The 16,234-nt window shown below is 36.1% G+C and overlaps 1 protein-coding gene across 3 annotated transcripts in view; it reads right to left on the bottom strand.

Moving 5' to 3' along the window:
• MAPKAP1 (mitogen-activated protein kinase associated protein 1) overlaps nt 1-15,195 on the bottom strand; it is a 97,996-nt gene extending 82,801 nt beyond the window's left edge. For all 3 annotated transcript variants that reach the window (XM_009334308.1, XM_009334324.1, XM_009334316.1), the window contains exons 1-3: nt 14,890-15,195; nt 10,602-10,691; nt 5,647-5,795 (exon numbers count right to left, since the gene is read on the bottom strand). In XM_009334308.1, the coding sequence (XP_009332583.1) occupies nt 5,647-5,795; nt 10,602-10,691; nt 14,890-15,148 (498 nt within the window). In that variant the 5' untranslated portion in view covers nt 15,149-15,195. The remainder of the gene's footprint in view (nt 1-5,646; nt 5,796-10,601; nt 10,692-14,889) is intronic.
• Between the last annotated feature and the right edge of the window lie 1,039 nt (nt 15,196-16,234).

Raw genomic sequence — 16,234 nt, 5'->3', positions numbered from 1 at the left:
GCCGAGAGATTCTCAGTATTACGGGAGATTTCTCTCCCAAGTTCTCCCGACTGGGTGAGAACTTTTACAGGGAGCTGCTGGACACAAAAGGGAAAGCATGATACCATTACCTGTTTCTGGCACTTATTTTAGGTGTCTTAAGAACCGCAATGCAGATTTTGAACTGGGTTAAGCAAGAAGCAGCAGCCTGTGTTTCTAAAAACCTGTTCTGCGGTGGTTCGTTCCCCTGGCATCCCTGTTTCCATACATTGTCCTCCACTGCAAACCCACTGCACAGGAGGTGTGCTGACCATGCTGAAACGCCAGCGCGGGCCACAAGGGCAGGGACAGGCACAGCACCGATGGCCAAAGGCCCGAAGCGGAGCTTCACCAGAGCCACCCAGCCGGGAACACGCCGCTCCTCCGAGCGCCGGTCGCAGTGGGCAGAGCCTGCTCCTCCTTCCCTCGGGCTAGCCCAAGCATCTCCCAGCAGAGGTGGCTCTCCAGCAAAATGAAATACAAATGAAATGCAAACAAAAGCCAAGGGAAAGGACCGTTTCCATTTCAGCAAAACAGAAATATCTTTCTCCTGAGGCCAGGAAGGCCCGTGCCAGGCAAGAACATGGAGCGGCTGGTCTCCAATCGGCGCGGGGGCCGCGGGAGGGGCTCAGCACCGGTGGCACTGCCCCAGCACAGCACAGCTTTGTCAACACCTTGGCTCTTGGTACCACTATAGCAGGAGGTTTCCCAGCATAAATACTGACCCTGCATTTTTATAAAGATTATGTTAACATATATGTTAAATAACATAAATGGTAACATTATAAACATGGTTATTTCAACTATTTTAGTAGAGTGCAGGTAGTATGTAAACCACTAAAATTGGCAGAATAAGCAAATGCTTTGGAAAAAAAAAGCCTATGCAAACTTATTTAGGATTCAGATGAGGATCATTCTACTCAGCTCAGGGGCAAAACATTTAAATAAAAAAATGCATTTTTTCACAGTGAGAGTTTAATCCTGGATTAATTATTTTAGACATTTTCCATATTAATTAAAGCAGTATCGCTTCTTTCTTAAGTTCTTTATGTACTTTCTTTGAGTAAAGCTATTTAATACTGGAGATTGTGGAAAACATTTGTTCACGATTATCCAGACATATAGTCAAACAAGACTGAAACAAGAGCAGCATGCAAAAATGTATTTAAGGACTATCATCCCAAAATGCTGCTAAAAGCTATTAACCAGTACGTGTTAATTGCCACAGCATTCATATTAATTTTCACTTCAGGCCCGACATTGTGGAATATTTCCCCTGATACATTTTAAACAAAGTTTAATTTAAGGAACTGCTTCTATCAACACTTATGAAAATTAACAGCCAAGCAATTAGCACTCATGAATTATCCCTTCCCCCATGCTTTCTACAGCATCATTTTCAAAACAGTTGCTACAAGAGAAATTGTTGGTTTTTAACCCACTACCAAAATCAGCCACAAGAAACCCTGTAACACTATACAGAGGTACCATTCCTCGCAATAGGATTTTTAGCATCTGTCCAGCCAAAAATCATGTTGACCTATTTTTATTTAAATTATCTCCAGTAGTCAAGTAAACCCACAAAACCCCTATAAGGTCAGAAAAGCTAGACTTCCTTACATCTTCAACTAGCAGTCGTGAAAATAGAAATAAAAATATCTTGAGAAAACTCTAGTCTGCATGCAGGAAAGGTTTTGGGCCTTGTGACTCAAGTTTATTCTAGAGCAGAATGATCCCTTCCTTACATTTTGATTGTGGTTTTCCAACTTTCTTCTTTGACTATTTTGCGTATCTTTAGCATTTCTTTTTTGACCTTCCTGTAACACTTCCGTGTTTGCTGACATTCTTCTGGGGATGTAGGAGCAGCTATTTGGTGGCAGGCATCTCAAAAACTGAATTGACAAGGCATTTTAGTGATTAAAATTTCTTAAAAGGTAGCAGAGACTTGGAAGAAAAATGGACGTGGACTGGCTTCAAAGACGATTTCAAGGGGAACTGTAAACAGAGGCCTTAGGAGTTACTCGTTCAGTACACGGTTCCTACAAAGCTGAACACTTCTAGCATGATACTCCTCTATACCAGAAACTAAATACATCTTGGTAACATTTTTCTTACTAGTGGGAATGGCCATGCAGTTGAATAGCTTTGACACTAATACTGTACTAAATCAGTATCCTTTAAGGTTAATATCTCAGACAAAACTCATCGCCATGCTTTCCAGCAACTCATGCAAGTTACACTTGTGATGCAAAAAGAAGTATTCTGAATTTCTACAGAATGAAAAGATAATACATGCTTTTAAAACAATTAATGAAAGCAGGCAGGTAATGCGTAGGTAAACTGAATCTTGTGAATCTCACGGTTGCGTCACTGACAAGAGCCATTACAACACTCTTGTGTTTCATTTGTGGTACCTGGCTATGGCTTTCAAATCTGTCTTACAGCCAGTCTTATTTTCCCAACCTTATCAAAAGTTGTCAAGTTGGAACAATAAGGCATCAAAATATGATTTTTCAAATTCTGTAAACAGAAATATACCTGAAGTTATCTATAAAATGGATGATAATTTAATTTGCATGCAGATAAAAGAAATCAATTTGGCCACTGATTTCTTAAGCCTTCAAGTAATTTTCTACACAAATGACAACTGAAGTAATTATAAATAACTAAAGGCTTCTTTTCATACAATACTCTTAGCAAGAGTTTTCAAGATTTATTAACCAAGATGTACAACCCACATGATTTACGAACCATACAAACAGATGCAGGGGTTAGGTTTACTTTAACCATTTTAAGGAAAAACTTGAAGATACAGCCAAGAGTAGTTATTGTGTGTGCCTTTAGTTAAGAGCTGAAGTTTTACAATGTACATGAAAGCCACAGGTCTGTCCTGTGTAGCTGTGGGGCAAGAATCACCTGAATTCTTGAGCTGATTAGAATGCTTCCATTGTAGTTGCGTTTCACAATTCTCTGCTATTTTGATAATTAATGAACTGATCAGAACAAGAAGAAATTAGAGTGCTGTAAAATTTTATTATTTCATAAAATTGCAGAAGTGGTTATGAAAAGGACACTAAATCTGGCAGAAAACACCTGCAAGACGTAAGCATTTTAATAAATTTGCTTGGTTAATATTACAGCATGCAATGTTTTCTTAATTTTTAACTGATTAGTTTAAAACAATACATCAAATGGAGGGAGAGGGCAGGAAGGACCCTGAAAAGAATGGTTTTATTTGATTTCAGGTCAGTTAGGGACCTGAATTAGTGGTAAGTTAAAACCACTCAGAAAGCAGTTAAGATGAGTACACACACACACACACACACAGAGCTTCAATACGGCAAGTAAAGTTTTCCTCATGCTTTGCCAGTGAAACACAAACGTGTTATTCAACAAGCTGAAAATCTGTGTAACAAAACTCAAATATATATATATATATAAAAGAACCAAAGGCCTAGTTATAATGTTAAAGATTTCAGAGCCACTGTGTTCCCTTGAGTAAATACATAATTAAGTAGGGTTTTTTTTAAGACATGTTTAATTAGGCCCCTAGCCCCTCCTCATCCCCCCTGCCTCTCCCCAATTATGTACCATTTCCCCAAGAGATATGTGGCTCTGTTAATTATGTAAATAAGTCATGCACTATTCCCTGAAAGAATTGTATTTATGTGAAAAATACTGCTCATCTATTATCAATAAAAATAAGAGACCTACAATATTTCATTAAAAATAAAAAGCTAGATGGTTTTCGATTTTACATTACTGTCTGAAAATACAACAAAAAACTGAAGTAAAATAACTCACTACTGAACTATAATGTTTCTTCTACTTCTCAGATGGTCAAGTAGGTATTTAAAAATAGACAATACATACAGAAGTATAGAAAATAAATTTTATAAGCATAGTATTGACAAACTTACCAGAATAATATAAACAATACTGTTAAAATTAATATAGTGAGATTATACTCTAACAAAATGCCAATTCAGTTATTCTGGAGAGTTAAAAAGGTATTTTGATTTCTAGATCACAATTGAGTTGATTTGTATCATACCCTACAAATCACAATTGAGTAACATTGAGGTATTTCATTAATATCTCAAACTATTATGTATAGTACAATTTCCTTCAAATGGACCAAACACCTGCTAAATGCATCACTTTTAAATATGAAAATTAAGATGTTCCTTACAGTCAACTGTAATTCCTATTAATACAGTAAAAAGTAGTTTGGATTATCAAAGTGGGAAGGAAACATGCTTAAGTTCCTCAAGTTTCTGAGAAAAATTCTAGCAGGTAGCCTAAATCATGCTCAAGTATTAAAGCAACGAGACTGGGACACCACTGAATTACAATAAATTTCTCTTAATAAAGAAGCATTTATTTTATTTTTACTTCCTCTGTGCATGACTGTTGGAAGCACATTTAAATGTTTGCCAAACTGAAATTTCATGACATAAAAACAGCAAGCTTTGAGTTTAGAAAAAAGGCATCTTAGTGTTGTCAGCATCAAAGTACTGCTATCATTTGTTAGTGAGACCAGAAATTTTGAAAAACTGAGTTAGCAGTAATTACTACATACTAGTCAGTAAGTATAAAATAACAATAGAGGCAGCTTTTGCTACATGGACTTCATAGTTTAAAAGTTACCATTTCACAAATATTTTAAATACTTTTACATGCGCTAGTGGAATTACATATCTGACTTTCCACTTTAAGAATACTTAACAGAATATGAAATTCTTCCATCACAATGCTAATGAAGCTCAAACTTCATACTCCCACAGGAGACTCCATAAACAAATCCAGCAGAAAACAGATCTGTGTGCTATTTATAATTGTTTTGGAACAATATGACACTGATCCATCACACCAATGTTTATATTTCAGTTTCCAGAGTTTATGACAGAGAAAAATATTTGACAATACAGAGTAACTAAACTGCACACAAGGAAAGACAGTTATCCACAATTCTGAGTACTATCAAATGCAAGCTCTTGAAATGAACGTAGTCAAGGAATGAATTTGACCTACCAGGTTTGTAGCGAACCTCCTCCGTGTATTACGTAAATGAGTACTTGTGCAGAACTACATTGTTTAGTCCTTTTTTTGCCCCAGATATTGGCCTGTTGATGCTTCAGTTTTCCACCCTCAAAACAAACAGTGGCTTTTCCCGCTCTCATTGGAGCATTTTGATGATAAAGCCAGCATAAATCATGGAACATTCAGCAAGTGCTGTGATGTGGCTAGACAGAACAGATTTTTTTAAAATGCCAAATAACCAATCCTTTATACAAAGGGTCTCATCATCAACTCTGTAGAGAGATGTCCTAGGACTCTGCCACACTAAATGTTTACCTAACCTGCTGGAGAAGAAAACAGCAAGGTAAAGGTACACCTAATGGCATAATTTTGTAACGAAAACAGGAGAAATGGTTCTACCCAACCTGGAACCATTATATTTAAGACTAAGAGAAGCATGTTTCTAGATAACCACTTTAAAATAACTGATGGCCTACTATAAAGTCTAATTAAAGCTAAGTAAATGCACATGAGAACTGCCTAAGGCCTATCATCTTCAGGTCAGGGACCACCTGGATATGAGAGAAAAACATCTGGTCCACTTACCTTGCCGTCAAATTTTGAGTACTCATTGAAGGGGTTATTCAGCTGCAGCGGACACTGTTCAAGTCGCACAGACAGTATCGACTGCTTCCCAGAACATGGAGACTTTACTCTGAAATTCTTTTTTTCAAATAGTGAGCTCAGCTCCTCTGCTGTAGATCAGAAAAGAGATTAGAGTAGTTGTACTAGGAGATGTACAGAGGCTACTGTTTACCACAGAAAGATAACATTGTAAGAGGGAGAACAAAATCCAATATATAAACCAACAAATGCTTTAGCAGGGCAGAATCTACCACCGCTCTTTCATAGCCCAAAGATAGGAAACCGTAAGAAGTTTGAATGATGCTACTGTTCAGGCTGAGGAAAAGATGAATTTTTTCCATACAGAGAATGGAACTGATCACTACAAGATCCTTTTGAGTCAAGATAAAAATGAAGATTCAAAGAGAGTATTACGCATTCCTGGTCTTTCTGCTTGCCTACCTTTTTCTAAATGAACAGTAAATGCTATGCTAACAACTGTTGACACATCTACAATATGCCATGCAAAAGCATTTCAAACTGAGCTTGTAACACATGGTATTATGCTATATTACAGGACAATCCTATACTACCCCATTACTATATTATAATGTCGCCATGCTGTCAGCGGTAGGCTTGTGACTACATCTGATCCAAAAGAATCACTTCTTCAGATTTTACTTCTCATGGTAGACTGGATATGGTCTCCTCTCAAAAAAAGTCTAACTTGAAAACACCACTCCAGATAAACAGTCTGGACAATAAAAAAAAAAGCTTTCTAAAAACAAAGGTGATAAGAGCTAGTGAGTTCTTTGTGTGGTCTGTGAAGGCTCATAAAAGCCTTTGACAAGCAGCTCTTTTTATATGAGGAGACTGCATAGCTGAATTTCCAGCAACACTAACTCAAAATTTACAGGCATACTTAAAAAAAAAGTTAAAAATTAGGTCTTCTTATATTATAAGGACACTACAAAATCAGGACAGAGCCTGGGGTGTTTTAGCATATTCGTACCAATGGGTCTCATCTGCAAGAAACTGTGACTGAATCTGGACAAGTGTTTTCCACATCTGCTCTAGGAACCAAGTACCCCCAAACTCCATCAATCACTACCTGAGAACCAACACCAGCTCTCCTAGACCAACTCTGCTCTGCGTTCCTTCATTTGGATTCTCTCACATTTCAAAGATTTACATGTTGCTTCTCCAGGGAAATGAAACTGCTTCTAAGGCAGAATGACTTGGGACTTGATCTGCAGGGAGTTGGTTAATTTCTTAAAATGCGAAATTAAAACTTGTCAAATTATAACTAGTCAAAAGCTCAGCTTATTTGTATCAGCAGATTGCCTGAAAATTCAGACAGTTGGCAAAAGTGCTAAATACTGGCACTGAGCGATACCCAACAGTCTTGTGAGAGGCTGCGATTAACCAAAAAAGCTTGATTAAATCCTTTTTAAATATGGCAACTTAAACTCCATTAGGTATTCTGGGTTTTTTGTACAAGCTTATCTCTGTTTTTTTAAAAAAAAAAATCTCGATTACAATTACACTAGAGTATTACCCTTAACAGGTATTTCTTGGGCATTTGGAAAGTACTCTGTACTTTGGAATTCAATATAATGGTTTTATTGGTTCAAGTGAAAAAGCAAGTCTTTTACCTTCAAGTTTTGTCTCTAGGGAAATGTTAAGATGATTTGTTTATCGTTTCCTTTGTTGGGATGTGCAAAAAGAGGATCTCAAGAATTCTTCTGCATTCATTATTGACACATCTGTTTTGCTTTGAGTTTTGTACAGCTTTTACTCAAGTCAAATATCTCACGACTGAAGAGTTTAAATAATAGTACATTCTATAAGATTGTAAATTCAGCTGGCTGAGATACAGTTTTCCTTTTGTGGAAAACTTCATAATTTCAAAAAATTCAACTCATTTAGGAAGAGGAACCCAAAACATTCTAAAGATTGTACAAAAAGCTAGAATAAGATAGATCTTCCATTGAGCATTTTGTCAAATAATTCCTGATAGACTTGGGCTGTGAGAGTTCCAATTAAAAACATCGAAAAAAACCCCTTAATATTCTCAAATTTCAGGGAAAACAACTCATATTTTTACATTAAACTAATTTTAATTGCATAATTTTTAATTCTTAATTAAAACTAAGTTTTGCCATTAGTCTATATTATTTGTATTTTTCACCTTTTGTGGTTTTGTTAGCTACATGAGCTATTCTATATGGGCTGAATGCAAGGCTTTTGAAAGATTCCCTCAATATATTGTTAATTTACATTTTATATGCTCTGAAATGAATGGAAGTAAGATGTAAATACAATGCTTTATTTCTTGCTTTCATCTAAAAATACCTAGTATTTTATAAAAAAGAGTAACCTTTTGTATGTATATCCATATTTGGTTTATAGGACGCACAGACTGCTTTACTAACATAATTTGATCTCTACACTGCATGAAGCTGAAGTGTTCTTTTCATTTTACTGAAAAAGAACTGATGCACAGAAAGGTGATGTGAACTGGTGGCACAGCAGAACAAAAAACCCAAAACTCCAGTGTGTTACACTTCCAGTCAATCAACTACCCCTGAAGCATCTTTATATTTATTAATCCCCGAACCAACTCCAAATGCATGGAGATTTTCTTTTTCAAGTCCATACACTACTACCACCACCTTGTCTTTCAAACTCATTCCTGACAATGCAAACAGCTTGTCTCATGACAGCAGGCACACAGATGATGAGTAGAAAATATTCTTCTTTTTTTTCTCATTACCATACACAAAATTACTCGTCTCTCACTTCCCTTTATCCTGGTTAGTGTACTTTTATGTTTGTACATAGTAATTAAAAATGGGAATCACAAAAAATACTCCATTGCCAGAGGCCTCAAATTATGACTCCATATCCACCTGCAGGACAGCGGAAATGCTTACAAGAGTTTCTCTCTACAGTAAGGCATCTCGCTGACAAGTCACCTCTGGAGGTGGTGGCATCAGACTCTTTACCAAAACAACAACTTTCCAGCATCCTTCTAGTTTGCATGGCGTCAACCACAGGCTCAACTTTGTCTAAAGCTCAGATAAACACAGTCAGAAGAAGGCAGCCAAATTCCCCCCATCTGAGAACAGCTATTTCTGTTGTTAGTGCTTTCGTACGTATTTTCCAATAACGCTAAACTCAAGGAACAGAACAAAGTCTCATACACACACAGACGTGACAAAGATACAGTGGATACCCTTTAGGGCTCCTCTTTTTCCTGGCCTCTTCCTACTGTGTTGTTCTTCATGCAAATAAGTGGGAAACATGCGGAATCTCAGTGACTAAGCAGAGAAGAAAAATCAGCTCTGCCAATAAAGAGAGATACCAAGTGCCTGGAGTTTTTATGTAACTAACTTATTTTCTATTTGGATTTGTTCTGCAGCAGGGAGGGATTGATCTATTTGACTGCAACTCCAGCACATTCTTGCGGAGGGGGACACCTCCAACTACTGCTCGTTGACACGTTATGTCTATCTTCAGGGCAACACGTAAAAGGAACTAAATGTCATGGTGGAGCCCACATGAATAAAAAAACCACAAACAGCATAGACCCAGCAGGAAACTGGAGTCTGAGTGCAATTCAGTGTAAAGAAGTATCACGCAGTATATAGTTAGGGATAAAGAAGAAAAAGAATTGCATCATCATTGGTCAAATGCTGTAAAATATTGAGCAAAGAGAGTTGGAGGTTATGGTAGATTAAACTCTAAAACCTACAACTCTGCTTACAAAAGTAGAAAGGCAAAAACATTTTAGAATGCATTAACAGAGGTATCAAACATAGCTGAACACTGCACTAAGGATTAGTGCAACCGTGTTGCTCATGTGAGCAGCTTTGTTCACTTCTCTTAAAAAAAAAAAGATATTATAGAGCTGGAGAAGGTTCTACAAATGACAGCCAAGAAGATACAAGGATTTAGGCAAAAAAAGGAGATTACACAAGGACCTCATTAAGATACACACAAATTTTGAAAGAAGTAGGCATGACAGACCACACAAAGGTTTGAATGTGTGTCAAATACAACAGGAATAGATACTAGCTTGAGCTATAAAATGAGAGAATTGAGACAGATTTTTCATTTCATATATTAAAATTTAAGCTATGTAGAACATCCAGTCAGAAATAATTATATAATTAAAAAAAAAAAAGCAGCATATTTTTTGAGAAATCAGTGATACCAGTTTTTCCAAGGAAAGGCTAGATAAGCTAAGGCAGTATTTATTATGCTTTCATTTAAGTAGATCATATATACACATTATTTCTTAAGATTTTCCCCTTATCTAGAAAAGTAAACACAAAAATATTCTGTAAAAGTAACCCCTACGAAATTCTTCATCACATCCGGTACACCAAATACCACTGGAATAGCTAGAAAGCCATAACTTACATGGAGATAATGATCCAGCATTTTGAATGACACTTGCCAGACACCTACCCACAGAGCCAAGACATGTCCTGTTCTTTACATACCTCACAATAACACTAAGAGCTTTACTATCTCCATTTCTTGCTCATTGAGACAATAGAAGCCTTAGAAGATAATGATGCTACAAGACGACAGAATACACAAGCACTGTATTAATACCTTATATTGCAAAAAATAAAGCAACCACTCAAATTAGCTCAGACCAACAAACTAGGTTTTAAACACTTTTTTCTCTACTTCGCCTTTATTAATGTGGAATGCCCTAGTCAGAGCTGAAAACAAACGAGACGCCTGTGGCACACCGCCCCGCCAAGCAATAAACTATGGGAAACACATAACTGGGGAATGGAAGGCAAATACAATAATTAGTATTTCCTCTATGCTTAGGTGAAAATTACAAACTGAAAATGTTGAAACCATCAAAAGCACAAATAAAAACAGTAGGAAAATAGAAGATCTTTTCTTTTTACCTGAGTAAGAAGTATTTCTGTCTTTCCACTGAACATTTTTGCATTTTATTTGATTTTGTCTCTCTTTCCGCAGACGTTCTAGTCTCTGAGCTTGAAAAGAAATATTATAACTATAAGTTTGTCAATGAAAGTTTACTATAAACAAAGACATAATTAACTACCTTTATATGAATAAAGATGTTTTATACTGCATATGTAGGGGAAAAAGTCATAAAATTTTAAAGGTGGCACCCCTGAAAAGCAAATACCAACAAAAACATGAAAATGTTCTTGATTTATAATTGAAATTAGAGGATATAAAACATTAATAGAGATCATAAAGATAGTATTAACATGGAAGAGAATAATAAAATGTGAAAACTTCTGTGATTAATATGACATTTCATTATATAAATCATTAATAACGGTCTTAAAGGAATTTTAATGCACAAATGAACTGAAGTGAATATTACATTACAGGAATAAAATTACTGTTATGAATTACTCTACCCGTTTCAAAAATTAAAGATAAATGAACTCAGACTAGACTATTAAAGTTTTAAATATAAAATCCTTTATCTAAAAATCATGAAAATTATAAAATGTCAAAGCTATATAAATTAGCATAGCTTTTTCTTCAGTGTGCTGAAACAGTTTATAGGTAGTAAAATAAATGATTTGTATCTTCACAACATTAGTCAAATCCTAAAATGAATATAATATTTCTTTACGTATATTTTGACTCCATCTTCAAAATACGGTTTGAAAAAAGCCTCAAATAGTTACAGCATGGAAGAACCTACAGGCCAGGGTAGCAGATTAATACCTTAAATTATCTCTTTGTTAACAGCAAGATCTCTCTCAGGAAATGGTCAGCTAAACCTGGCAGAAGCTACCCAAGACAATGACCACAAGAAATACTGGTGCTATGAAGTGTCCGCGCAAACTAAGCAAGCGGATCAGACTGGGAAGTAGGACTAACCATGTTGATCACCGAAGGAAACAATTTGCTGGATATATTAGCAATTTTGATGTATTGAGATCATTCATTAACTAAAATGGGTTTGTAGAAGAGATTCTAAAATGCTAAATTACTCTGACAATTTTTAGATACAATTTGAGTTCCCTGAGCCATTTCACCAATTAAAAGAAGGTTAATAAATATTTTCTATCCCTCCTATTATTATTCTTTCCCATTTAGTCTTTGAACTGAATTGTGGACACAGAAGTGAATGTTTTTTTGCCCCCATAAAAACTCTCAACCTGAGAACTGACGGAAAAAATAATACTTTGAGGTTTAACAGCTGTAACAAGCAGTTTAAGGTACAAACACAAACAGGGACTTTGATGCCTATTTCCCATTTAAGTCAACATGAGGTTAGTGCCTAAATACCTCTATGTATCTTACTCTTAATGAAATCAGTGAAGACATATCCCTGCTTATAAGTTTAAATATTGGGTAAAACACTATTGTAGTGTAGATATTTTATTCTGAAAGAAAAAACTTTTTTTTTTTTCCAATTACTGTCCAGACTATAGCTCAAAATTACCTTCCAAAACCCTTTCTTCCCAAATGGGCCATCACAAAATGTCTGTTAAATTCATATGTAAACAATGGATAGAGGAAAAAATGTAGAATAAAAATAAGAATAACGCATATTTTTATCCTATTTGGCATTTTCACCCCTTGTCAAAACAAATGTACTAAAGCGCAGTCACCATCTTCACTAACTCCATCCTATTCTTCTATCTATAGTTGATCACAAATGATCATTTACTGTCGGATTGTATTACAGCAACTCCAGATTAGATGGAATTATCAGTACCTATTAGAAGTCTGAATTATTTAAGGTTCATTCCCACAAGAAGCATGTTAGTTTGAAAGCTTTCTGTGTGAAAAATGTCACTGACCAAATGTAGCTCTTGTTTCATTAGCTATTAGCAACTAGACGAGCCTTTGTTTCTAGTCATGAGGATTGGGAGAATTTGCTGCTTTCCCATATACCCAACACCCTGCACAGACCTGTCTCCACTTTAGTTTTTTATAACCCCTCCGGATACGGCAGAAAGAAGGCAGTGAGGAGATGGAGCCCAGAGCCAAAGACCACCTATGACTCCATCTAGCTCCTGTAGAAAAGGAGGAAGAATTCGGTGGCAGACAGCCCCTGTGTTCTCCCCAAACATGATGTGCGAAACCCTCACGTCTCACCCACTTCACGTCCCTTCCAGTGATAGGGGACTAGGGGATAACTTAGAATGCACATAAAATTCATTTCCAAATTTGCATACCCACATGAGAACGACCTAATAACCAACACTTCTGTAGTCTCTACAGAGGTGTGTTGAGTCTTCTACAGTAACACATTATGTCTACAATTTATGAAAAGGATACTATCCTGGTAAGGTACTTTATAATAAAACAGCTTTGCAAAAGATAATAAAAAGTTATACTCCATCCAAAAACAATGGTTAAAGACGGCATAAGCAGAAATAATTTTATTTAGCAGGGTATAAAACCAAGGAGAATAAAGAAGAGCTTGCATGTTAAAAAAGTTGGTCACTATCACCTGTTGATACACAAAATTACACTAACTTCTCTCTCCAAACCTAAAAATCATTATCTGTTTTTCAAAGAACAAATGTTCCTGCTCTTGCTAAATCTACTCAGGTAGTTATGGATTAAGTAAAAAAGAAACATCCTTATGTTTGCCCATTTTAGGAGCAAAAATTGGAGATTTGACAGTTAATGAGTTTTGTACTTATGAGATGTATGAACAGTTTGTTCTATGCATGTATGTATCTGTTTTTTTCCATCAAGAACTTAGATAAGTACTTGTGTAATGCAAAAAGCATTTATATTAAAAATAGTTAACTTTATTTAATTTAGTCCTCTTCCTGTATTTTTGGAAAGGGTTCAGTACTGATCAACTTGCATTCTTTGTAGGCTTTTTTCCACCCCACTCTGTTTCAAATCATAGCCTGATTGCCTTGATGACTGTATTAGGTTCCTGGTGGTACCAGCACACACAATGGAACATAGAAGACATGCCAGATGAAAAAGAGGCAAAAAACTGGCTCCCCAATGGACTGAGTGTCCTAACCATTATTTTAGAATATGCCACCAATTGGAAACTGAAGTGGTTTCAATCCATAATTTAAATGGAGATTATTCTATCAGTCTACTCACTTCGTGAAATAGTCCTTCAGAATTATTTTTTGGAGCAATTATATAAAACTTTAAACTTTGCCTCTCCCTCCTTATAAACTATACCATCAACTGAATTAAACAAGTCCTCAAGGACAATGCTAGGCAGCCTGGCACATGAAACTTTTCACCGTGCCTTAAAGTCAGTTGCAGCTATATATTCAGCTTATTTCCAAATCTAACTCTCCATCACAAGAGATCAGTGCCCTGTCTTTTCTGTAAATTTTGACAACTTCCTATCTGTAAAAGGTATTTCAAGACATTCTATACCATACAACATTTTACTTGTTAGGTAGAGCACAGATGTTTTTTCTGAGCTCTAGGTGGTGTTATAATACCTTCAGAAATAATTTGAAAAAAATATATACTGTAACACAGAAAAAAAAAAAAAGATCAGTACTGACCACCCCGAACCAACCTTTCTATATACGTTTTATATCACAGAATTTTTGTTCATAGCATTCCTTGGGTATAAGTAGAAGTCTGAATATCCCTCATATGAAACAACAAATGGGACAGCTTTCTTCCAGTCAAGACAAACTGAGCATATTTTGAAAAGGTGTACACCCTTAAACCTCCTAATTTAGTACCTTAAATCCTAGCTCAAGGTTTTTCTCAGAAATAAAACTTCAGAAGACAAAATATAGACAAATCATTCACTTTGTTGGCTCACATCAAACTTCATTCCTCTCTTTTATAACAAATAGATTTGATGCCTCACTAGGTAGATTCTTCTCAGAAAATAACTATCCTGTTCAAAAATTAACATCCCTCCAGACATGAACAATAGAAATATCAAAGACTGCTCATGTACTTTGGATTTAGACTTGATGTCTTTACAATTCAGAGTTTTTTTATATATAAAACTGACTACCTCAATGTTCCTCTGTACATGAATAAGTAAAACAGCAATTAAAACTCAGTTGACAGCACACTAAAGTAACTGAATCATTACATGTCCTTTTATAAAAAGGGTCTCAACATTACAAAAGGAGAAGTTTGACAGATACCTAGGTAGTCATGCTCTGATTTGTCCATGCAAGCCAGACTAATAGAAACTGAATTTAAAAGGCTAATGTTATCTTGGCTGCAAACATCACCTACCTGTGTTTGATCGTCTTCTGATTCCAAAGTCCCAGCTTGAGGTAATATCAACTGATTGGGAATATACATAGCCCTGAGTCTCACCGTTGCTTCCCTGTGTTTCTGAACCACTGTCCCCATATGCTGACGAGGGATTAAACTTCTCCAGGTCGACATCGTGATCTATCAGGACCATTTCACACATCCCTGTGTCATCACTGGTCACGTGTGACTGCCGAATATGAGCAAGTATAATTGTTGGGTTGTCCAGGAAAGCCATTCTGTCCACAAGTCCACCACTTCACTATACTATCTTCTCTCCATCTTGTTTCATGGACACAGGTACCTAGAAATATAATGTACACAGCATTTTAGAAAACAAAAAAAACCAACAAAAACCCTGATTCAAGAAGGCTTATCTTTTGGATGCACAAAACCTAACTGACTCAGTTTTGTACAGTGAATTATTTTAATTCTGCTCCAGTTTGCTTAAGTTACACTGCTTGCTGAGATCCACTTAAAGAACAGTGGTTTTGGAGGACAGCTTGAAACCTGAATCCCAAGACAAGAGAACACAACAGACACCTACAGACAGGTCTCATCACAACAAATGGTTGCTATAAGGCAAAATATTCTAAGTACTACACATAGAAGGACGGAGAGAAAATACACACAAGAAACATCTGTCGATTCAAATTAATAAATTTACAAAACCAGATAGGGTTTTGAATTTATTTTCACCTATTGTAATAGTGTGTTACTGTTTTTCTTCTGCCTCTACCTACCAACTCTTTGATTATTTTATCATAGACCCTCTTCAGGTTTTGTATTTCCAGGAAAAACTTTAAACACAAAGAGATTAGTATCTCAGGGCAGAATATTGAACATCTGCTGCTGCATGGCGCTTCATATAGGGCAACTGTTGTAATACAGAATAAGCTTTATGATCATACACCACATGCCTGAATTCTTAAGCACTTTAACAACAGTAATTGCCGCTTACCTAAAATATTTCATTCAGAGTACTCAAGCGGCCTTACAAAGTAAATGCCCTCAAAGTAGAGGGCAAAAAAGAAGAGAAAGAACAAACAAACAAACAAACCACAAAACCCAAACCACACTCAAACTGTTATCCTATTTTACTGGAGCTGTGGATTTATAGTTGTGTTAACCTAATTCAAGTCTGGGCTGCCTCTGAAAGGGGCAACTCCATGCTCCTGGCCTGGCCCCGATCAGATATTTCCACCACCTCCCAAAGGCTGGCGTTAGCACTTGTGTAGCTGTGAGGTGGGTAAAAAAAAAAAAAAAAAAAAAAAAAAAAAAAAAAAAACAAAAAAAAAAAAAAAAAAAAAAAGACCTGCTGAAA

This window comes from Pygoscelis adeliae, unplaced genomic scaffold (assembly GCF_000699105.1).
Source record: "Pygoscelis adeliae isolate BGI_AS28 unplaced genomic scaffold, ASM69910v1 Scaffold150, whole genome shotgun sequence".
In the NCBI taxonomy this organism is placed as follows: domain Eukaryota; kingdom Metazoa; phylum Chordata; class Aves; order Sphenisciformes; family Spheniscidae; genus Pygoscelis; species Pygoscelis adeliae.
The sequence above is the reverse complement of the archived record's forward strand: the minus strand, read 5'-3'. Positions and strand labels throughout refer to the sequence as shown.